General features: G+C 38.6%; 1 protein-coding gene across 1 annotated transcript in view; it reads right to left on the bottom strand.

Annotated features, from left to right (window-relative positions):
• Positions 1–24496, bottom strand: part of LOC133984537 (contactin-associated protein-like 4) — a 62442-nt gene that overhangs the window by 14850 nt on the left and 23096 nt on the right. Inside the window, exons 8-15 of the mRNA XM_062423936.1 lie at positions 22554–22725; positions 14358–14464; positions 11332–11451; positions 10868–11068; positions 9641–9803; positions 7080–7207; positions 6207–6377; positions 3217–3435 (exon numbers count right to left, since the gene is read on the bottom strand). Of these exons, the coding sequence (XP_062279920.1) occupies positions 3217–3435; positions 6207–6377; positions 7080–7207; positions 9641–9803; positions 10868–11068; positions 11332–11451; positions 14358–14464; positions 22554–22725 (1281 nt within the window). The remainder of the gene's footprint in view (positions 1–3216; positions 3436–6206; positions 6378–7079; positions 7208–9640; positions 9804–10867; positions 11069–11331; positions 11452–14357; positions 14465–22553; positions 22726–24496) is intronic.

The following is a 24496-nucleotide window of genomic DNA, read 5'->3' as shown; positions in this document are numbered from 1 at the left end:
AAAGAAAGCCAAGACCAAGATTTCCGTATTTTAATAATATCGGATCTAGAGCCCAACCGATATATGGGTCAACCAATATTAGTATTGGCCTATATGTTGACTGATATGCGACAATACTTTTATGGCAGTATGTCAGTCGGGCCAATCACTTTTCACAACTTTCTAATGTGACATAACAAGCTAAGCAAGCGGACATGAGCACTTAAACATATATGTTTTCAGCAGCCAACATCACATTGACTTTTGCATGGGAGTATAATTTTAAATATGGCTTGCACAAGGATTTGTGTAACAGTGTGTGTGCAAAATGATTTTTTCCTCAGGCAATAAATGAAGTTGGACTAGAATAACTTTGTGTCATATAAATTCACCCAAGGCAATATTACGGCTTATTAATTCAAACTATGGAATACCCTGTCTTATTAAGTTATATGGAACAATGTTATATATTACAAATGAGATACACTATTCAAACTGCAGCAATATAGATGTCTTTGCAGTATTGTGAAATATGAAGGCATGCTGCTAACATTATGGATTAACAATAACAATCTCTAAAACACATGGCTCTTCATTTTCTGTAACAGGAAAAGAGTTGAGATGAAATGTGCTGCTGTAAATCAAGGATAACGACACATGTTCACTTCTTCCTAACTGTTCAGGGAGGATTATTAGTTTAACACAGCTATCCAATCAATGCTCATCTCCTGTCTGTCTGCATCTCTCAATTCTCCTCATTGTTTGTTGATTTTCCCTTCAAAATGTGTGTTTACAAATGAATGAATGTCCACAATATTTGCAGGAAGATAAAGCCTCATAATACAAGATGGATTTTCTTCCTCTCAAACAGGGCAGATAATGGCGAGAGGTTAAACAGAATTATGAAAAGCTGTGGAAGAGATGAAGTGAAGATAAGAGAGTTTGAACTGGTGGAGTTTAGATAAACAGAAAACAGAGGGACTACGTAGAAGTTTATTAAAGGCCTCAGTGCCTTAAAATGGCGCAATAGATATAATTTCAGTAGCAATTCAGCTAGGATTTATTACATATTTATTTTCTTAAACCAAAAATAAAAAATCTTACTGCTTCCAGCCATTCAGTCATTGATAAGTCTGGTGATATTAAATATTTTCTTTGTAAAAAAACAAAAACAAAGCCAGTGATGAAATTATATATATTAGAAAGTAATGCCTGTGTAGTAAAAGCCTGATATTCCTCTGTTGTTGTCCTAAAACTATTAAAAACACATCAGTGAGCCACACCGTTGCACATGTCCCTTCATTATGATGAATGTGGGCAATGGAGTTTATTTGGAGTCATACCACTGTTGTAAATACTCGCTAAAACACCAAATGTGTATTCATTTATGGATGAAAATGGTCCCCAACAAATGCACTATTTACTCCTCTTTGAGTCACCTTGGCTTAAAACTAAAGGGCCCAGATGTTGTACTTAAAGGAAACTTATCATATGCATTTCCAGGTCTAAATTTACATTCTAAGACTCAACTGGAATATCTTCATGATTTAAAAAACGAATTGATCTTATATATTGGCCCTTAATGCATCTCCTTAGTTCAGCCTCTGTCTGAAACAGGCTGTTTTAGCTCCTGTCTCTTTAAGGCCCCCCTCCCATTGAGCCCACTCTGTTTTTGATTGAGTGGCTTCTAGAGGAACGTCTGGCAGCTCGGTAGTCTACATGAACAAACAATAATAGTGTGATTTCACTTCTTTTTTCTCATTCTTTACTTGAAACTTCAACTTCTCAAATACATGCGTACATGTTTGAGAAGTATATTTGTAAAAAAAAAAGCACCTGGCTTTTGACTTGCAAGCAGCATTTTTTTTAAACATATATTAATCTCAAGTTTTGGACTTTTAGCCATGTTTAACGTAGATCTCCAATGTCATAACAATATAAGATTAACACACAACCGCAAACATGATAAAAAAAAAAGTATATAAAAGTTCCCCTTTAACCTTTTTTAACACTTTTAAAATAAAACTATATACGTGTAACCTAATATTAAAGATTCACATAGTTACATCATCAATAGGAAAAAATATGCTTGGCATAGGGTAGAGAAGCAAGAGAGGATTGAGAGACAGACTAATGCATTGCCAGTCTTTTTATTGTGATTTGTTGACAGTTAAGAGAAATAGAATAACACCAGCCTTGTCAGCCTTAACTTTAAAAGTGCCAAAGTCAATGTGTCATCCCATAAACGCCTGCACAGTCTTTAGCTGCTTGAAATTAGAGTGAAACATTGCGTGATGAATTTGATATTGCATGGTAAAAGGAGAGCTTGTTCACTGCCTCTGCCTCTATTTTCATGCAATTTTCCAGTCAGCAAGTCAATATGGCTCCATACAGACGCAGGTGCAGTTTTACAGGCTTTGCACACGCACGCACGCACGCACACACACAGAGCATGATCCATTCTATCAGCACACTTAAAAACATGGTTATCCATCAAAGGTAATTATTGTTCAGTGCTTCGAAAGCATGGACTCAGCAACTCCTTTTTCCATCATAAGCTGAAGACTTTTTCCCTCTAACACAGTCAAAAGCATCAGCATTTGTTAATACACAGTTAGGCCAGTTATATACTGCAGGATGAGTTGTTAGTCTGTTAGGCATATGCAGCCTGGCAGTGTTGAGCAGCTGCCCGTGTGGGATTTGTGTGTTGTAGTAGCAAAACTTTAATTCCCACAGTGCTACCTAAACAGCTGCATGGCAAAGAGGGGTGAAACTGCAGCATTTACTGTGTTAAAAGGAAGAAGTCTGCTGAGGTTTAATTTCTCGAAACATCTGCATACTTCAAGATGAGCCGGTGAGACAAAAAAAAAGAAGTAATCTTCTACTGTAGTTCCCTCCGCTCATTAAGTATTTTTTTTTCCCTTTGTGTGTGTGTACTTGTGGACACATTTGCATACTTTTACAGTGTATACAGTGTGTCTATCTTGCTAGAGTCACAGTTTAAGATAAGAGTGGATAAGACCGGGGAGCAGTTATCACGGGCACTCAGCTGCTAATGAGGCAAATGTTCAAACATCATAACTGTGTCTACTACATTCCTAATCATAATTCATTCTATAACCCCCACCCGTTAAACCCAAATCCTAAACCTACTAAGTCTTGAAAATGCTCTCACTTTGAATTTTCTTCATCTTACAATATTGAAGGCATTTGAAAACACACACGTTTGCTTCTCACCTATAAATAACTGGCTGTTGAGCTGCAGATGAATGTGTCCATCAGATGGAGCCTCCTGTGTAGCGGCAGGGAACCCATCGACACGAAGTGATGCCTCCTTCACGTTGCGCTCGGCTTGTACACTGTGCCATCGGTTGTCGTTCAGCGGGACGCTCGTCACCACTCTCACCTCCAATGGCCCGTTGCCGACATCGAAAGAGAAGAGGACCTCAAAGGAGGCTGGAGAAGAGGGCAACGGGCAGAACAGTGAGATCACACAATGAACATAAAAAGAGAGAGATGGTAGTATCCACAGACTGTGTAGCATTTAGACTACAGGTTGACTGTCACACCAACAGAGTGAGTTTGACTTCTTGCTGCCGAATTCTAATGAGCTAATTAACAAACCCTCCCTGACACTTTGAGATAATTGTGTCCTCTGATGAGGGAGACATTGTAAATCCCTTGTGTCACTGCCAAAGATGCCGCAGGTCCATCTGTGCAGAGAGAAACAGACTTTAAACAATCCATCATGGCCCTGCGATGATTCTGACACTCTTAAAATGATGGAAATTATTTGTATTTGCAAGAATTCACATATTTCACATGTAAGTCTATGGCAAAGTCTGAAGAGTATGTCCTTTTTATTATTTTATAGACCTCTTCCTATAGTTACTTATAGGGGTGTAGTGGGAGGAATGGCAGTGATTACAGTCTTTCTCTTTGTTTAAGATTTTTAATAATAATATTCTTCCCCCCCTAGAAATAGTTTGTTTTTCTAACCATGACAGATGCTCCAGTTGTTAAAATTTGAAAGATTGGTGTACAAGTTCCTTTTATTGTCACATTGTTAACTGAAAAATTATTTTCAGACTTTGGCTCTTGTCTGGGCCGCCTTTCAATGAACGCATTAGTCAGTCATGTTCATCATATGTTGGCAAAAGTGTGAGGTGACTTCCTCCCACCCGTCCATCTGTTGGCAGGATGGACACACAGCTGGACGCAGATCTGAGATGATTCAGAGACCAGCTCTGGGTCCAACTCTTTTGTGAGTGCCAAAGCTGCTGAAACACCATTTACAAAAACATTGTACAGTTGTGTGGTGTCATCTATGTTTATAGGTACTACATTCTTTAGTCCAGCTCTGCACTGTCGGCAAATAAACAACACTTCTGTTGATTTTTTCCTCTTCTAAAATTAAGGCACCTGTTTGACAAAGGGATTAAGATGCTGACCATAAACCTCAACATCCCTGGTTCGAAACAGGTTGGAGACCTTTGTTGCCCACTTTTCCTGTCATCTCCCCACTATTACAATCTGCTACCAGCATAAAGTCCCCCCCCCCGCCCCAAATCGTAATAATTTCTAAAATTGATCATCTGACTTTAACGTAACTATGCTTTGTCAAGTTAAGCATTGTTATTTTAATAACATTTTAGATCTTAAAATCAGATTTACATCCAGTGCTAGTTTTGTATGCTACATAAAAACTTTGGTTATGTGTTGAATTTTCCTATAGTGCCACCATGAACCTGGAATTTGTGCTTTTGAGTGTGATGTCTCAACAGCTTCTAGATGGATTGCGACAAATTTTCCCCCACAATGAATAATGATCCCTTAACTTTTCATCTAGAACCATCATTGACTTGGCCTACAGAGAGGAGATGAACTAACTGGTGGACTGGTGCAAGACAATGAATGTTGAACTAACAAAGGAGATCACTGTCGACTTCAGGAGGAACCGGGACAGTCACACCCCACTCCTCATCAACAACAAGGCAGTGGAGGGATTCAACAGCACCAAGTTCCTAGGGTTGCAGATAACAGACACTATGTCCTGGTCTCTTCACACCGAAGCTCTTTTAAAGAGAGCACAGCAGCATTTGCACTTTTTACGCCGGATGAGGAGAGCACACCTCCCCCCTCCCATCCTCACCACTTTCTACAGAGGCACTATAGAGAACATACTGACAAGCTGCATCTCTGTCAGGTCAGGAGCCTGCAGTGTCTCAGACTGGAAGTCCCTGCAGAAAGTGATGAAGACAGTTGAGTTGATCATTTGGGCTTCATTTCCTACCAGCAAGGAAGTTGCACAAAAACGCTGTCTGACCAGCGCTCACAACATCATCAGAGACCCCACCCACCTAGCTAGTTTTAGAATGCTATAATGTGAAATTGATAACATACTTAATGTTATACTTTTGTCATTGTGAGCCTCACCAAGCCACTAACTTACTGTCACTCTCACTTGTAGTTTTACCTCTACTTAACTAAACTTGCAGTAATAGTATTTAAATTTAGATGATTTGATACTTTTTCCACACACTTAGGCATATCACGCAGTTAGACAACATTCAACAAACAATTTAAAGACATTAAAATGTACTGTATGTCATCAGATGGACATAACATTGTGAGGATGTGCTATCCCTGTGAGACTGAAAGTAATCTGGGTTAGTGTGCTCTAGTCATTAATCTTCACAACATTTACTCAGCTCCAACAACCAAAAACAAGCTTAACCTATAATAAAGAGAGGTGAGCTCAAGGCCACATGTCCTTTCATCCACCACTGCACTGCCGAAATGTCTGCGCTCCTCATTTAGGGGTGAAGTTAGCAGAGTGGTGACATTTCTGCACGAACTGAACATCATTCCTGTGGAGAGAGAAGCTGCACCGCTGTGGGATTGTGGAACCATTTGATAGAAAAACCCAGAGGCATAACTTAATTTAGAAAGCGCTCTCTGGCTCCGGGTACAGTCATGTTAACAGCAGTAATAATGATACAGAGCCATCTCAACACGGACTGTCATAATAACAGAAAGTGCTGCGGCGAGATAAGAGACGTGCTCTGCCGTAACAATACGGGGTTTCCCTAAGGAGGAGGGACCATTTATCCTGCTGTGTCAATGTGTGTGAGATGAGAAAGGGATATATTAGAGAGAGATTACGCCTCGGCTCCCACAGATCACCTGCACACTTCTCACAACAAAAAAACTGAGCTCTTACTTACAGCTGAGTTCAATCCGGATGAAATCCTTGATACCCAGATTTTCCAGGAAGACCCCAGAGGAGGATGTTGTTTTAAACAGAAAGGAGATGTCTGCATTCAGCTCTCCATGAAATGTGGGGAAGTGAAGGTAAGACGTCTCCTTGTCAAAAAACGCAGCGTTCCAGAAGTTCCCTGCGACAAAAACAAAGGCCTCACTTAGTTAACGCTTCATATCGTTATAAAATGTCTTAAAACGTCCTCGTTTTATTGTTGTCCAATATAAAAAGATGTAAATCTCTTTTTCAAAAAACTGTATAAATTACTCTAGAACAAAGCTTGTTAAATGAAAACTCATTATGATGGCTGCATAATGAAAATCATGTAGTAAACAAATGAACCAACTGTTCAGCTAATTAGCTAAGGACGGAGGCATAACTCCATCTACGCTATCTCATTTATGTTGATTTATCTCGCAAGGCATTTATTTATTTGAAGGCTGAAATTAGAAGCAATTAAAAAAGGTAAAATATATCACTTAGATTAGTTTATTATGTATATTTTCATTAGACCTTGTTATTAGAGAGCACATGGGGAGTTTTATTTTAGCAATTGATCTGCTAATTAGATAACTGACTGCAGCCTATTTTTCCATTAACCAATTACATGTCAGGAGGGAGATTGAATGAAGGGTTTCAGTTCACTGTACAGTTGGATAAAACCTATAATTTGAAAAGTATTCAAAACAACACATTAAAAAATGCTCAATGTGTAGAATATCGAAATAGCCAAAGAGGTAACAAATGGTGACACAAATTAGCGCTCATAAAATGTCAACATTTATGTGAAAATTAAGCATTGTCTAAAGCAATTACCAGGATGCTTAAATAGACTTACTGTCTCCATGACAACGGAGGGGTCCCACCCTGTAGGCAGCCTCCGACCCCGGCCGCTGGATGTCACCTAGCACCAGAGACTTGACAGGAAGTGTCTCCTTATGGGTGAGCAGGCCTGAATCATTAGCCCTGTAGGAGGAGAGAAAGTGGACACGAGTTAGGAAGAGGAAGAAGAACAAAGAGGAGGATGAGAAGAAATATGAAGAGGAGGAGATTATGAGGAGGAAGGAGATGGTGGACAATGAAGAAGAAAAAGGAAGACGAGAATGGTGAGAACAAAGAGGAAAAGGATCACAATGGAGATGTGGGAAAAAACAAAATGGAGTAGTAGGAGAAGGGAAGAAGAAAAAGAAAAAGGAAGAGGAAGACATCAACACTAAAAAGTTGTATCAAACTTTTACTAAGCTTTTTATAAAAGTGAGATTCAGATTAGTAACACTCCATCTCTTAACTTTGTTCATTTGTTCTTGGAGGTTTACAGGTGTTCAAATGAAGACAAGCATTTCGGGCTGACACAGCATGTCTGAGCCGACGTGTTTGTGGAACCCTTTTCTGAAGGAACGAAAGACTGAGTGATTCATCTGCACATTCACCACACACACACCTACACACACAGCTCTGTGGTGTTTCCAACTACGTTCCTGGGAATTTTTAGTCAAAGAATAAATCTAGGACTGTAGGCACATACAGCTGAAAACTGATGAGATATTGATGGCAGGAGAAAGTCTATAAAAATAGAGTTGCACTGATTTGGGGAGGAAGATAATAGAAAAAAGGACCTTTGGCTATGCAGACAGTAGTGAGATTGGTTACAATAAAGGGAAAATGGGTCTACCAGCAGAATTGGTCTCAGGATTGGAGAAGGTGACCTAAATACAGAATTGCTGACAGCATGGATAAAAGGATTTAAATACAGGATTGGATAAAACGTGAAGTGGGATGTTTAAATATCTTGGGATTTGTAGCAGATGTCTCTTTCTGTCCAGTAAGGTAGGATGTGATGGAAACAAGACTTCTAATTAATGACTCACGATTGCATCCAAAACTGAAATTTTGATAAATCAAACAAAAAATGTCTGTTAAACATGTTTTAAAGTCTTAACCATGTCTTTATAATTGTATTTATTGGAAACATTAATAACTTCTTCAGAGGCTTTTTAGGCAGGTGTCAGTTAAAAATCAGACATAGTTCTGGTTATACATAGACTAACAACCATTTTTAATCATGGTTTAATGTATATTAAACAGCAGAGAAGCATGGAGACAATAGTTACTCTTCACAAGATGTTACCAGTTAAACTGGGGACAAACCTGAGGACTAATTGTGCAGCTTTTCTAATGACTTTCCAAATGTTATCAGACCAAATGGATCAGATTCTGATAGTGAAATAAGTCATTTTATGGGTTTCTGTGATGTTCAAACCAATTCATCCACCACTTTACAGCCGCAACAGTGGTGATGGAATAGGCTACAGCCGAACCTTTGACGTCAACATGTGTCGACAGTATTTTTGTAATTACCCTCATGGCCAGAAGGGGTACAAAAAAGTCACACTCCAGCTTTAAAGTCTGTGTAAAGTAAAAAATAAATATGTGTTCTGAGTTTGACATACCACAAAAAAGTGTGTTGTTAACCACCCTGCCAAATTTGAATGATTAAAAAAATCAGCTGCTATCTCGGCGGCTAGCTCGGTGGCTAACTCAGCGGTTAGCTCGGCGGCTAACTCAGCTAACTGTAGACTGTAGTAGTAGTAGTAGTAGTAGTGTGCGCTGACTGTATTTATACCTACAGCAGCAGGGGCGGGTTTATGCTCCGGTGTGTAACCGTGCTATTGGTTAACACACCGCCGGTTACGTAACGCAGCAGTGTTTTCAGACCCGCCCATTAAATCCAGACACAGAAATCTTGAAACACAGTTTGTGAAGCCTAGCTCCACAATTCAAATCTAAATGGTTGAAATGCTTTTTACACCTTTTTTAGAAATACATTTATGACCTATTTAATGTGTTTAGAAGAAAATGTCTGAATTCACTTTACACGATCTTTAACATTGCAGACTGTCAACATTAACTGAGCCCGTCTGAAACATACCTGCTTCAAGTCGGCCCGATTACTTGTCATGGTCAAATCATATTCACTTAGGCCTACGCATGTGAAAATGTAATGAAGTAGTGGTTAAACTAATATTAAACTTTAAAATATGGATAACGATCTAAACATATATTTTCTTCTTGTGTTTGATACTATTCAATCACTTAAATGCACTTCAAGGTATCCTGTTATACAAAAGACATCGACTTGTCATATGATCCTTCGCCATCACTTCATCCTTTATTTCCTTATATTGGAACAGCTTTGAGTGCATTTTACCTTTCTTTATAATGTGGATGAATAAATGTGATTGTAGAGGCCTGTAAATTCTCATAAACATACAGCCATTGGGAGGTGTTTTTATAGACCAGCATTTATAGACCACCTCCTACTGTAGGTGAATCATTAAAAACACAATTTGTGTGATGGATATGAACAGGAGGACATAGGAGCCTAGTAAATGACTGCACCATTGGTCGTAGTCTGCATCACAGTTGCAGTAGTGATTTCGATCCAGACAGCTATCCTGCAGGCCACAGGCACACTGCTGGCTTCCTGGCAGAGCTCCACCCCAGTACTTCTGGACCTGGCCTGGACCTGGACCTCCCACCCACCAGCTGAATGGATCACCCTCTGAAACACGCACAGGCACACCATTAACCACTAGGAAAAAGGCAAGATAGATGTATAACTGAGGGCTTAATGAGAGATGTGTCAAACAGAAGATTGTTACTCATATTTTTTAAACACAACCGATGTTATAGATGTATGTTTTAGCAGCTGACTTGTTTTCTCTCTCTCTCTCTCTCTCTCTCTCTCTCTCTCTCTCTCTCTCTCTCTCTCTCTCTCTCTCTCTCTCTCTCTCTCTCTCTCTCTCTCTCTCTCTCTCTCTCTCTCTCTCTCTCTCTCTCTCTCTCTCTCTCTCTGTTCAACAACACCTTTCTGTCACTGCCCTTTATTTTTACTTTACTTGCATTCTTGCTGTCCAGCCCCTCAACTTTGTTTTACTGCTGTTACACCGGCTAAAATTGGATAGATAATGGGCAGCTTCTCTATCCACACATCTCTCCCACACACCTTGTGGTAAGTAGGCTTTCTAAGTGTACACAGTGGTGGCTCTTAGGTCAAAACAAAATAGGCAAAATTCCTCAATACAGTTTGAAACTAAAGTACTCTGTTCTCCCTTTTATAAGGGAAAGAAGATGTCAAAGTTTAGATTCTTCTGGCAAGCAGTGTAGCATCACGTTGTAAGTGCCTATTTTTTACCTTGTGCATTGTAAAAACTAATTGTTGTATTGTGTAGTCCTTACCAAAGAAAAAGAAAAAGAACAGAAACAAAATCAGCTTTTAACTGGCTAAAGATTTACTAAAGAAATTGAGAAGTGCAGATAAATGTTTAGCTGCTGCTGTGGGAATGAGGAGGAGAAATGCACAACATAAATGTAATTGATGTTTTAATTAGTTACTATATTAACTAAATCAGTACTTCACACCACTCCTCTCTGGCCCCAGATATACTGTAGACCAGATGCAGAAAAGCTTGCTTGGCAAATAATATCCATTTTCCATTTAAATACCCCTGTCTTTTCTCCATCTTGCACTCAAACCTGCTTAACAATAAAATGTAGATATCTTAATGCCCTCCAAAATGTCACGTCTCAATGTTGATACAAGAGAAAGGATCCTGCTGTGTTTACCTGGTGTGTTGAGGAGACGGGACCTCCTGCAGTGGTAGGACAGTTCCTGCTCACAGTGCTCTGATTGACTGATGATGGCAGCTATCTGCTCCTCTTCAGAAATGTAGTCAAAATGGGCTGAATGTTGGTTTATCTCAGGCGATGAATGCACTGTGGTCAGCTCTGTGTTATTGTGCTGGATCACCATCCATGCCCTGTCTTCTGGTAGAGGGAAAAAACAGAGGAGAGAGGCTGAGAAACAGGGAAAATAAATAATGTATTATTAAGTACTGAGTGAAAATAGGAATATTGGAGTAGAGGAGGAAATTATAACAATAATTATTATTTTTTGAATCCTATGAAATAACATTTCTGTGAAATGAAATTAGAGAGTCAAATTGGTTGAGCCTGATGGTGTGTTTATGTACGTGTGTGTGTGTGTGTGTGTGTGTGTGTGTGTGTGTGTGTGTGTGTGTGTGTGTTACCTGTCATGTTACAGTATATGAGCTGAGGTTTGATTGGTCCACTGCCATCCACGTCTATGTAATAATGTCCTGATGTGTTGCCTTTGTGTTTGTACACCTCACATGACTGTTCATATGTTGCTGTGAACAAAAAACATACACAATGCAATCAACTTATCTCAAGAATAACAACTTTTTTTTATCAATTTTAGTTTCATTTCTGCTCCCCAAATCTAGCGCCTAGTGAGACCCAGCTGATATTATTTGACTGAAGAAAGAAACCAAGACAGGTTGAAATCACAATCAGCTTTATTTTCAGCGCAGATGTTGGTGGAAAGATGGTATTTAATAATTGATTTATAAAAACTCTAGATGTGACTGTTCAGTGTTCTACACTTGTAGAAGTTGTCTTTAGTTAAGCTTAATCACTCTCTTCTCCAAACCATTGTCAACATTATCCTTACACAGGTGATATAGATAGAAACTCAAAAGACAAAAAAACATCCTGACTTGCTGTTTGAAATGGGAGGCGAACACTGGTCTCCACCTTATCTATCCGGCTAACTCCAAACATGGAAATTTGTACATTTTATAGACGTCATAGATGGTGTGTGTCAGTCAAAGATACTTCCAATTGAAATACTTTACTTTGAAAGTCATCTTGAGTATCAAACAAATTGGAAAATGTGTGTACCTGGGCACCAAAGTGAGTGTGTATTGCACCAGATGAAAGTTAGGAACTAAAATAGGTGAAAACAAATTATATAACCCTTCCCCTGATTATATAAGAACACACACACACCTACACAGAAAGTTTCCCACATGCGTGCACATATGTTCTTATTCTCATGTTATTCAAAGACTTTTTCAAAGATGTTGCCTTGATACAGCTACAGAAAGGTTTTGACCCAAATATAAGATTCAGAGAGGTGAGCAGCGCGTGTGTGTGTGTGCTTTGATCCAGCCTGGAGCTGATCACAAGTGCAGATTCAATCAATGCTTGGCAGTGTAATCAAAGCAACAATTTCTTTAATTTTCTAATTTGACTCAACTAAAATACTGTAGGCAGTGTCTACGTTTGAAATCCATTTATGTGGAAAGAACAGTCTGCCTTAGGACTCCTTTTCTGACATGCTTTCTGCCTCTATCTCCATCTCTCTCCTTGTATCTCTCCGTCTACCTCCCTCTTACTCTCTTCTCTTCACTCTGCATGACTCCTTCAGTCCTCTGTTTTGGTTTCATCACATTTTCTCCATTTCATCTCTGTCATTCTTATTGATACCACACTGGGGGGAATTGACTAATTTTGCAGTCTTTAATTCCAGTTCAAATGTTTTGATCTAAATAGCAACATGTATAACTTATTAGCCAACAAGCACTCTATATCAAGGTTGCTTCTGAGAATAGATATAACCACTTTACAATTATCTTCTGTTAACCTTCTCCAATTACTTGCCTGGAAACGTCGTACTTCTAAAATCGAAATACTTAGTAAGTAGAAAGAAGTTCACATCAGTTGTGCTGATATTGTGGTTGATGTGTGATGTTTAAAGTGAGAAGTGGGTGAACATTGTAGCTTCCATTTACAGCAGGATGCCATCCCTTTGTTCTGTCTTCAGCTTTCTCTCAGTGGTTAAAGTGACACCTCATTTCTGCATTATGAATTACCAACCAGGCTATTTTTGTTAAGAAGCAGGATATCAAATTTGGTGCGCAATTATTCACAATGTCCCTGCAGGTAAGGTATAATTTTTAGTTTTATTTATTTATTTATTTTTTTGAGCTTGTTTTGTACTAAAAGCATGTTTAACTTAATTTGCACTTGAAATGCCTGATGCAACAATGCTGCTGGGAGAAAATGAGCAACTTAAGTATTCAGAATTGCTTTGATCATTGTTATAAAGCTTAGGACAAAAATACGACTATCTCAAAACTGACCAATCTCTGCAAAACATTAACTTCCTCCAGGTGCCAATCTTCAAATCATGCATTTGTTCTGCAAAGCACATTATTTTCCTCCCTTCACCAGTTTCTGAAGAACATGAGAGCTCACTTCCATGTTTTTATTTACTTTACTCTATAAGAAGAGTCTTAATGTGACAAAGTGATAAAGTCTGAGTGACAGGTGTTTGATTTCAGCATGAACCTCAGCCTCAATCATGTCCAATGGGACTTGAGCGAAAAGCAACCTGTCACATCACTATACAGACTGGCCTAGACATTGACACACACACACACACACACACACACACACACACACACACACACACACACACACACACACACACACACACACACACACACACACACACACACACACACACACACACACACACCTCCCAAACATGCACAGACACACACACCTCCCAAACATGCACACACAAAATGCAAAATGAAACAGTAGGCTACCTGCAGGTGTCGGAAAGCCAAAAATAAGACCTTAAAAAACTCTGAAATTAAATGGAAGTCTAATTTACTCGGCACAATAAAGTATCACCAATCTGTTTAGCCTATTCCCGACTGAACACGGCTAATTAAAGTTCTGAAACAATGGAATTAAAAAAAGACAAGAACATTAAGGTTAGGGGACATGGTGTCGTTATTAAAGCTGTTACTATGAAAACATGTCTGGAATATTAACTCTATACTTTATTCATCAAAGGCTGCTCAAGATTTTTATAGGCAATTGGTCAAATGACTATGAGGTGAAGGTCTACATTGTTCTTACACATCATGTCATAAAATTAAAGGATGCATTTTGCAGGAAAAAAATTTAAAATAGTGAATCATCCCCAGGATTGAAAAAAAGATTTCATTGTTGGCCACATTGCCCAGACTTAATGCTGAGGTTGCTCCAAGTATGCAAGATATGTAAATCATCAACTGTTTGCATGTTTAAAGATTCAACATGTTTTTCTATCGGTGCATTTAGGGGACATTCACATGAAACTTAAATTTGGTCAAAACCTATTCTTTCTTGACCACATTTCAACACTTTAAGATCTTGTATCTTCGTGTTAACGACCTGTGGATGACATGTGGCTTACAGCTGTGGCAGGTGGCTCCTCTGTAGCCACCGTTGGAGCAGTTACAGTGGAAGGCGCTCCACGACTGAGTGCATCTACCTCCATGTTCACAATGACTGGGGGAACACCTGAGAGAAAGACAAACAGGGAGAGAGAGAAGTGAATTGTCAAATGTTCTCTTAAAATAGTTTCTCAAGGATGTTGGTATGAAAAGGAACAATGGGCTTCAGCACACCTGACTGTTCTGATGAGCAGCAGTGTAGGAGGAACCTGAATAAAAGCAGTCTTAAAACTTTAAAGAAAATCTCAGAATACTTTATTTTCACGTCAACCGGAGCACAGGTGCATGTTCTGAGAAGAAGGTGGTTTGAAATATCTCTTTGTTGGTAATGTTAACCATCATTGCATCAACTCCCACCCAACCTGTCTCTAAAAGAATAAAGTTTAATTATTTATTTTCATGTTTCGGAGACTATGAAAGAAGACGTGGAGAGACATTTATCTTCTTAACATCTGCCAAGTTCCTCATTAAACACTGCTCCTCATGGCTGCCAGACATTTCTGGACTTTCTCTTTCTTCTTTTCTCACATATGAAATATTAATTGGTGAGCAGTGAGTTCCTGTTTTTATTATTATTAATTCTATTATGTTTTTTTTTTTTAAACTATTGGTACCGAACACTTGCTGCTATATTATTGTGGCTGCTTGACTAAAACCACTCACTGCTCTGTATTACCTCTTTCAAAATGTCCATACAACATGCAAACGCAACAGCAAAGCTAGTAAAAGAGTGCAGTAGAGAGTGTCTGCAGTGGATGATGTCCAAACTGTTTCCCCTAAGGATGGAATTGTATTCAGGGTGGATGTGGTGGTGCTGTCAGAGGTGAAATGCTATTATCTTCTGTTGGGATCCTAAGACATTTAAGTGTTAGCTGCAAAATAATTTAATGTATTGCATATTTAGCTGTGGGACCAATTGATATCAAATCAACTGTATACTAATACAATCATTTTTATTTACTGTCCATGTGCAGAAAATGCAACACAAATACACACAACATGTGATATGAGTGTTTTGACTTATTCCAGTTTAATCACACTCTCTTATTAAGTTGTTTTTTTTGTTTGTTTTTTTAAATCGTTTCACATTCTGGCTTCTGAAGGTCACAGTAGCTGGATTAGTCTGCTGATAGAAACATTTTTAAAATTCTGAAGACAGGAGGAAGAGAGATGGAAAAATAGATCAGAGTGAGAGGCAGGAGAGACAGAGGACAACAAACTCAAGAGAGAGGTGACAGGACACAGAGAGAGAGAGAAGAAATAAATGCAGAGAGAAAGAGAGATATGTTTGTCCTCTGTTCATATAAATTCCAGGACACTAAATTACAGTTTCATTCAGTAAAATATGGTTTTATTTATTGGCTTGTCTCTGTTGTCATTTAGCTGGAGTACAATGTATAGGATGTATATTTGGGGATCGCACCCATCGCCGTGCCAATGCCACTGTGCAAAAACCTCTTCCCGCATTATTATTATCCAATGTAAAATTTTGTAGAACCTGCTTTTTGTTGTTGATGAAGGCCCAGTGTGAAATGCAATTGGTGAAATAAAAGAAGATTCTACCAGAAGTCAGCTTAGTGTTGTTGTGTTGAGTTGTTTATTTCAAACTTTCTAGATGGCACATTATCTAATATCTTTTTTTTCTCCACATGAACGTTAATGCACAATCCAAACATGCATTTTTCATCAGCGAATTTTCAATATTAAATATACAGTCTTAACTGTATTTCCTAACTGAATTAATAAGAAAACAAAAACAAATATAAAGCTGGGGAGCCACAAAAGTAAATTCCAAACCAGTGGTCCATACTAAACAGTCAACACGCTAATGAAAAACACTCAACACCATCTAATCTCTAAAATGCATTCTACTGTAATTGTGTTCCCAGAAATAGCTTGGATTCAAGTTAATTTCCTGTCATATGCAGATACTAGCAAACAACACAACAGGATAGGAAATAAACTTGGACTCATTTAAAATGTTTTCATGTGAAACTTTGAAACGATGTATTGAATTATGCATTGGTTCGCCCTCTACTAATTCCACAACATAATTTTCCTCAAAATACTTCAGACAGTGGCTGTCAACACACATTCACACAAGTACAAGTACCTCTATGCTTGTGAATACCCTATTTCAAATAAATAAAACCCTATCCCCTAACCCCAACCTTTACCATCATAACTTCATTCCCTTCATCCCCCCCAACTTTGACCAAAATGGCCTCACTTTCAAGGTCTAAAACTCAATTTGGACCTCACAAAGTGTGCACACACAGTGACACAAAATCTTTATCTGGAAAGGTAGGTATCCACAGGGATGAAGGAAAGGATGTAGGACCAGAGAATTTAAGAATTAGGAAGCATGGATTTGAGGGAGGCAGCAGAAGAGAGAAGCAGAGGTTGGGAGGATGAGGTGAGACTGAGGGTAATGAGGTAAGCATAGGTGAAGAGAGCAGCGGTGAGATGTAGACAGTGACTGGATATCAACTGTATTTGGACAGTGAACCAGTGGAAACGAGGTCAGGGAGCTGTGGCTTGAGAGAGACAGGGGACAGAGAAATGTGATTTAAAAAAAAAAATCTGAATTGTGGTACGATGTGATTGAAGTGAAACTTGAAATAAAATGAATATGGGTGAAACTGTCTTCCTGTAATCCTGAATCAATTAACTTATTCCCCTTTTCCACTCAATTCTGAAACTAAACTGTCTTAATCTGAATCATGGGTATTTATTTCATGAGGAAACAGCAGCCATCACGTAGAGGCTCTTTCATGAAGAGGACCTTGGTGGCACAGTATCAAGACACGTTAATTTAATTATTTTTCGTTTCATTTTAAGATGAGTAATAAGCCATATTTTCATCAAACCTTTAAACCTTTCTCCTAAAAAAAACCCAAATAAATAGGACCAACCAAACAGTTTACCATCAATAAACCATTATTTCTTGCTGGCCTCAGAATGAATGCCAAGATAACATTTCTGGTTTATTCATATTATCTTCACTGCAAGAGGGGGTAGGAAAAGCAGGTAGACAAATCCATTTTCTTCCACCCATTTTATTGAATTTGTCCGTACTCCCACTGTACTCTGCAAAAAGTTGAGAAAATTCAACTCCAGGAACCATCTGTGGCTCCAGTGGGCAATTCTTTCCAACAGCGTTGACTGAGTTTTCTGTCGTTGCCTCCACATCCAGCCTACTGCCACATGTAGCCTCGAACAGGAATGCAGAAAGAAAATAAATAGAAAAAATCAGTAAAACAAGTCTGGGTCAAACAGTGAACTGCACTGTGGCCTCTATCATTAAAAAATCTTTTCAGGGCTAAAAGTTCCTACTTTTGCAAACACATTGTACTGTATAAATGTCCGCAGGCCTCCTAGCTTGACTAAGAATTTGCAATGAAACGTGACAGCATACTGAACCAGAGCTTAGATCACAGAACTACTGACTTAACTGAGAAGAGACTTTGTAGCTTATCTAAAAGTCTGTAGTGCGGTGTGACAGTGTCCTGTAATGTAGCTTGGATCACAGAGCTTACATCCAATCTCACCCGTTTCTATTACTGCCTCTGGCTAAACCAACACAGCTCTGCAACCCCCTGGTCTGCATACTATTACTGGACAGGTAGACGGGAACGTCCTAAAAAGACTTCAAATAACTGCAGTCAGTAAAGGTGTGTATTTTTATCCTTTCAGACTGCTTTTTACCTGGTCTCTCTCACACACACACACACACACAGTTTGCAGGGTAAGATGTATGCATGAGCATGAACGTGTGCATGCGACTCCCTGGCCACAGCGAGGAACAGACGTGTCATGAAGTCAGTGGTTGACAGTCAGACGTACTGACACATACACAGACAGTCAGACACTACAAGCAGAATGGACCTTTTGGTGACCTGTGTTTCTTTTTATGTGGATGTGTGGGTTTGCTTTGACAAGGTGTATTATTAAGTTGTCAGGAACCGACAGGAACAGAAGAAAGAGGTCAGAATTACTGCCTTCAGACAGCTTCATCTATCTTACTTCAAAACATACACTCACACACACTTGCACGTTGAGGAGAGAGGTCGGAAGCGAGGAGACAGTGAGTTCAGACACTTCATAGCCTTCGAAAACAAGTGTTTCCTCCAAGAGGTAAACTAAAACTCTTCCTGAATTTTCAATCTTGTCAGTTCTTGCAACCTCCATGGTGTGTTCTATATATATTCAATAGCCAAAAACAAAACAGGGGTGGCTAAAGTTTCTGCAGTAGCCACATGAGGAGGCAATTAATATATTGACCAAAAGGAACAATGGGAAGTCCAACATGTATTACCAGTTTGATGGATAAAATCAGTTTGCTCATATTAATGAGTAATCAAGCCCTAACCCTTACATACTGTTAAGGGTTATTTTGACCCTTTTTTTAAACATTTGACTGCTGTAAAAACACCCTAAACACATTTCTTTAGTGACCCACAGTATACAAAAATGGAAATAAAAACGCTTTTTTTTTTTTAAATTTGTGCACCTGATACACAAAGAGAATACTCTTTTTGCTCTCTGACAGCTTCATTAAGGATTAATAAAACATGTATTAATAACTGATGGAGGAATTTATGAATGTGAATTGGTTAAGAGACTAATTATGAGTCAGAATATGAACAGTATGTAAGGGTTAAATGGTGCTTTGTCAAACCTTCCTACACACCTCAGGTCTTTAGAGACCCATCGAGCTATGAATTAAAACAACATTGCTTGTTAACGTTTTCAAAACATATCAACACTAATAACCTCCCTCTCCCAAAACAGTTTTTTTTTTCATTCATAATTTTGTTCTTCCATATCTTTTTCACAGCACAAAACTGCCATTTACCGAACTTAATAACTTTCAATGTAATCCATTATATTTCAGAATCAGAATCAACTATATTCACTAAGTATGTCTACACATACAATACATTTGACTCTGGTTTAGTAGCCTTCAATGTGCTTACACACAACAATCTTCAGAAAGATACAAAAGGAAAACAAACCCAACAAAGATAATTAAAAATAAACATATGACTATATCGTACAAGAAGTGGGTGGGATAATAATATGATTTGTTATTATAAATATATTATCAGTATTGATGTTGGCATTCCTAACTTATTTTTAATGGGATGTTTTTACAGTTTTACTGTTTCCACTTTGTTATTGACACTTGTTTATACCTTTGTCTTGAATTTTATGTTGGAGTGCTACACAAGTGGCTAACACAATTGCAGTCAAGCTCATATCCATTGAGCTACCATTGTTGCACCCATGTTAATATTATGCTTCTAAATTGTCTGATCAAATACAAAAATATACTCTCATGAGCTGGTTTACACATCTTCATTTTCAGAGTTACTATCATCCAAACAGCTGGTCTGCAGTGAACTTTGAATTATTGTATTGTAATTGTGTGTTTGTGATCCTTGTTTGTTTGGAGAGTGCCATTCTGCAAGCCCCATGAGGGCTTTTCAGCAAATGTCCTTCACATTGTTGTGTACACATCATTACTGTGTATTTTTAGTATTTATTTTTATATGTGTAAATGAATAAACAAACAAACGTGACACACCGGAGCTAAAACAGTACAGTGAAATAACATAAACCAACTTCTTAATCCTTTTGTTTGCATTGGTTTTTAGTATCTGTGGCACAGAACAGGAAAACAGTAACAGTTTGTTTTAAATCCTAAAGTAAACACGATGGATTTCCAAAAAATAACCAATGGCATAAACCCATTAGGGGAGAGGAACAAGTCTAAACACAGTCTAATTAAATGTCAAAAGCTATTTTGACCATTCTGGGCTCAACTGTGCACAGGACTGACAGAAGCTCCCTCACTTTCAAAATAACAATTGAAACAAACAAAAAAAGTATAGTTCTACCACCTAAAACAATGACCACCAGAGTCCACCAAACGTAGCATACATTAACTTACCAAAATCAATTCAGAAAACAGCCAAATTAGACCAGGCTATCCAAACTGCAGGTCCTTTCATTAACTGATTGGATGAAGCCCACATTTTTTGTGATCTCTCACAAAGGAGGAGGGAGGGCACACAAAAGAAACATTTATTAAATGAAACTATTTACAGAAAACAAGGAATACCTGCTATTACCTGCTACCTGCATACCATGAAAAAAATGCATCACTGTTATAAACACAAGGTATCTAAAATCCCTGTAAAGGTTTAAGCATAAACATCAGAAAAACAATGATTTTCAACAATTTTACCCTTTGAAAACCAGTAATTTGAGGAATATAAGGGGAAGAAAAAAAAGAAAGTGAATTAGACAGATTGTATGATGGTCCTAGGATGCACTTAAGAGTTAGATTCTCTCCAAAACAGCTTGGAAAGAACCTACAATACTTACCATTTTGGGATTTGATAATCACCTTAAATAAACAAGGAAATGAAACACTTTTACGTATCAGTGCTAATTAATCCAATCAGTTATGCATACAGTACATTTTTAATTTCTCCTTTGCAGTTTTTCTCTGTAAGGCGGTTACAGTTAGATACAACCATTGTGTTAAGTGTCCAAGAACAGGAGGTGTGGATTAATAAGCTCTTGTGCCTCAGGAGGAGATTGTTTTTCAACTTGATCTTTTCCATTCTACCTAACAAGCAAGAGATTTAGCCACCCAGGAGAGACGGCTCAGATGTGGAAACATACATAACTGTGTGTGGACGGAGGATTGTGGATTGTAAGAACCCTCAGCCTCCAGAGCTATTCCTTCAGTAAAAAGCTTCAGTCAGCAAGTTGTCAAATATAATAGCTTGATATCTACCACCATTTTTCTTTGCATCTCTTTAATCTTAATGTAAGGCGACACCCAGTAAATGCAACACTTTGTATTCACCTCACATACAAATTACCTCTTTTATTCTTTGATTGTGAATTATATTTTCTACCTGTCTATCTGAGTGCACTTAGGTATTGTTAAGGACTGTGAATTTGTATGCTGTGGAAAAAAACCCACAATGCACCCATTAAAAAGCAAATGCACATATAAATATACCTATGAATGGGTTTAGAAAGACAAGTAACATGGAGGCTGCAGCACTCTCCAAGGTCCTGATCTGCAGACAGCATCTGCAGCAGGGAGCTGTCCACACACAGCCACTGAAAAGTTCCAGCCAATGAGCACCATATATAATCATTGATTTAATCTCTATGATAGCTTAAACATAAACTAGGCTAGTACTCGAGTTCACCTCCCTCGTCTTATTTACTTGTCTCACTGCCTCTCTCCAGCAGCTCTGTTAAAAGCTGGCAATAATCTATATTCCTGTTAGTGCCAACAAATCCTCAAAAAAAAACTCCCAAAAAACAAAAGTGCGCTAGTCTGTTTCCAACCTCCCTGGCGTGACTGAGGCTCTCACAAGCCTATGCACTCCCACTGAAAATGGAAAAACTTCAAAAAACAGGTTACAGATACATAGTTTCAAGTTTAAAAAGCGCAAAATAATTTCCTAAAGCAGCTAGACATTCACTTTTAGCAAATGTAAAATAGAGATATATGACACAGAGGAATACGCTGTATCAGGCTTCAAAGACAATACTGGTAACTCTAACTGTCTGTAATTTGCTGGCAGTATGAAAAATGTAGAATATTACCAGACTTGTTCTTTGAATCATGATTCCCTTGGCTATATGTTCTTTTTGGAGTCAGTCTTTCTATCACAACTTGTTGGCTGTAGTCTCGTTTTTGTTTGTTTGTTCAAAGTCAACAAAAGTCACTTGAATACATCTACTGATTTTCTAATCTGCTACAGAGAGGGAAGCAACAAATTCAATTACATTAAACTGTGTATTGTGTATCATACTGACCATGCTAAAATGAGAAGCAGTGTCTACAAAAAATGTAAATAAATTATAATAAGAAAACGTATTCCCACCACAGTGGTCACAAATCTCAGGATGGCTGTGGAAGCCACTTTGAACCAAAATAATATATAAAAAAGCGAAACATTGTAAGAACACTAATGAGGGCAGTTACCTTGAAAAATGGGGGGGGGGGGGGGGAGGGGGGGAGCTGACTGGTGTCACATAACACCTGTGGGAGGTGTGGGTTTAATGGATGTAACAGCAAGTAAAAAAACAACATTCAGACTCTACTTTAGGAGACTAACCTGTCGATGATGCCGCACATGTCAATCTTCAAGTGGCTGTAGTTTCCTAGCAGCCTTTGTTGCACCTTGATGAGGTCAACAGATTGGCTGTCTAGACTCAAGAGACGCATACAGCCCTGGAAAGCTTTAAAGGGGTTCCTACACTCCTGACTGCTCTCCTGAACAGGACAACCTGAGGATGGAAACACATGACAGTACTCAGTCAATTGTTGAGATTAATGGCAGCAGTGAACTTTGAGTCATTAATGTTCATGCTGATTTAATTACTGAATGACTTTGATTGTACTGGGCAGCTTCTACTGGGCAATGTTAACATGTGTAAATGTGTGGATCAATTCAGGTTAAAAGGGGTTTAAACTTCTGTAAATTACTATATGGGGTTAATACACACATTGCCGGGTGTTAAAAGTGATTGTGATTTATAGTTGAAGTGTAAAATTATCTCTGAGTGCCAAGTTGGGAAGAACACTGAATATTTCTCATCTCAGACACAGATTGAGAATTCAAGCCAACAAGACACTCGTGATACAGGATGACATAAAGGCCAACAGACACTGTAACCGCCACCATTGTCCAGAAAACAGCCCGTCCAGGTGATTATGCACCACATTTGTATTACAGCCTACTCTTAGCCTTGTCACATTAAAAGGGATTATCATTTAGAGCCCTGCTGTAGGTTGATTCTCTCTCTGAACAAAGCAGCTAGTTGCTGAGAGAAGCCTCACCAGAGGCTCATAGAGACTGAGGACAATCTCTCAGGAATTGTTATTAAAAACTGTGAGGAAACAATTAGAGAATTAAAAAAAACCTGCATTGCAGAACCATTTGAAAGTCTTTTGGGTGGCCCTACATATTGGTGTGGTGACATGTAGTACACAAAGGTACGAAAAGGGGGGTCTCATTTCCAGTCAGGCATGACAAAATATAGGGGGTGTAGGTTTTTTTATTGGCTATTCTTGTTGCAGCTCAAGAAACCTTGCAGACTTCAGTAGACAGATCTGATTGTCTGTTAATGCAAGACTATAAGTCCACATTCAGTTTGGAAAAATAGCAAATACCGTTGACTTGTTTGTGAGTGTTTTTCCTATCCACCCTGCTATCTTGGCCTGTGTGATGAAACTTGACACTCATTTTAGATTCTCTATTTTTCCCTTTATTTGAGCCGTTTACAGTGGAAAACTTCAGGCACCGTCACCACAGCGCGTGAACAAGCTCCATGTCTTATCCGTCAGTGACGCCTGTTTGATGTTGATCCTGGATGGCGGCATTCTGTGGCCAAATACTGCTTTCCTGCTCTAGGCACTGCATTGCTCTAATTACAGCTGGCCCATCAGGCACACTTTGCCACCTCCCAGCAGAGGAGGGGGAGGATGATGAGTCACTGTTTATTGTTACTTTGAATATCAGGGGCTCAAAAGAAGATTCTGTTTTTTCCTGTGACAGTGACGTGTGGTTGAAGTTCTCACAGCCTATGTGAATTTAGACAGATGGTATTTGGTGTTAAAGTGCTAATTAATGGCAGAGTTGCATCTGTAAGTTAACTTTAAGGTATAAAAGTCTACGTGAATGGAGAGAGATCATACGAAAACACTGCAATTAAGTGTTGCTTAGCCAAGTAAAGAGGGGGAAAACCTCAGAGAGGAAAGAAGTGCAGTGAAGAGCAAAGATGAAAGATTAAAAGAGAAGGGATGAGAGAATACACTGGAAAAATAAGAGAAGGGAAGATTGAAGGAAAGTAAAAGTAACAGAACACAGAGAGAACGAGCAAGGAGAGGAGGAGGGAACAGAGAGGGAGAGAATAAGCAGCTTTATGACTTCATCTCTCTCTGGGTGGCACTAAACCTCCAAAGGAGATCTGAAGATGATAATTATTACCTCCATGAGTGCCTCCATGAATTTTAACCAGTCAGTAATGTGCATGTCAGCAATTTTCCTGATCTTTC

The sequence above is a fragment of the Scomber scombrus genome, chromosome 8 (genome assembly GCF_963691925.1).
Source record: "Scomber scombrus chromosome 8, fScoSco1.1, whole genome shotgun sequence".
Taxonomy (NCBI): domain Eukaryota; kingdom Metazoa; phylum Chordata; class Actinopteri; order Scombriformes; family Scombridae; genus Scomber; species Scomber scombrus.
The sequence above is the reverse complement of the archived record's forward strand: the minus strand, read 5'-3'. Positions and strand labels throughout refer to the sequence as shown.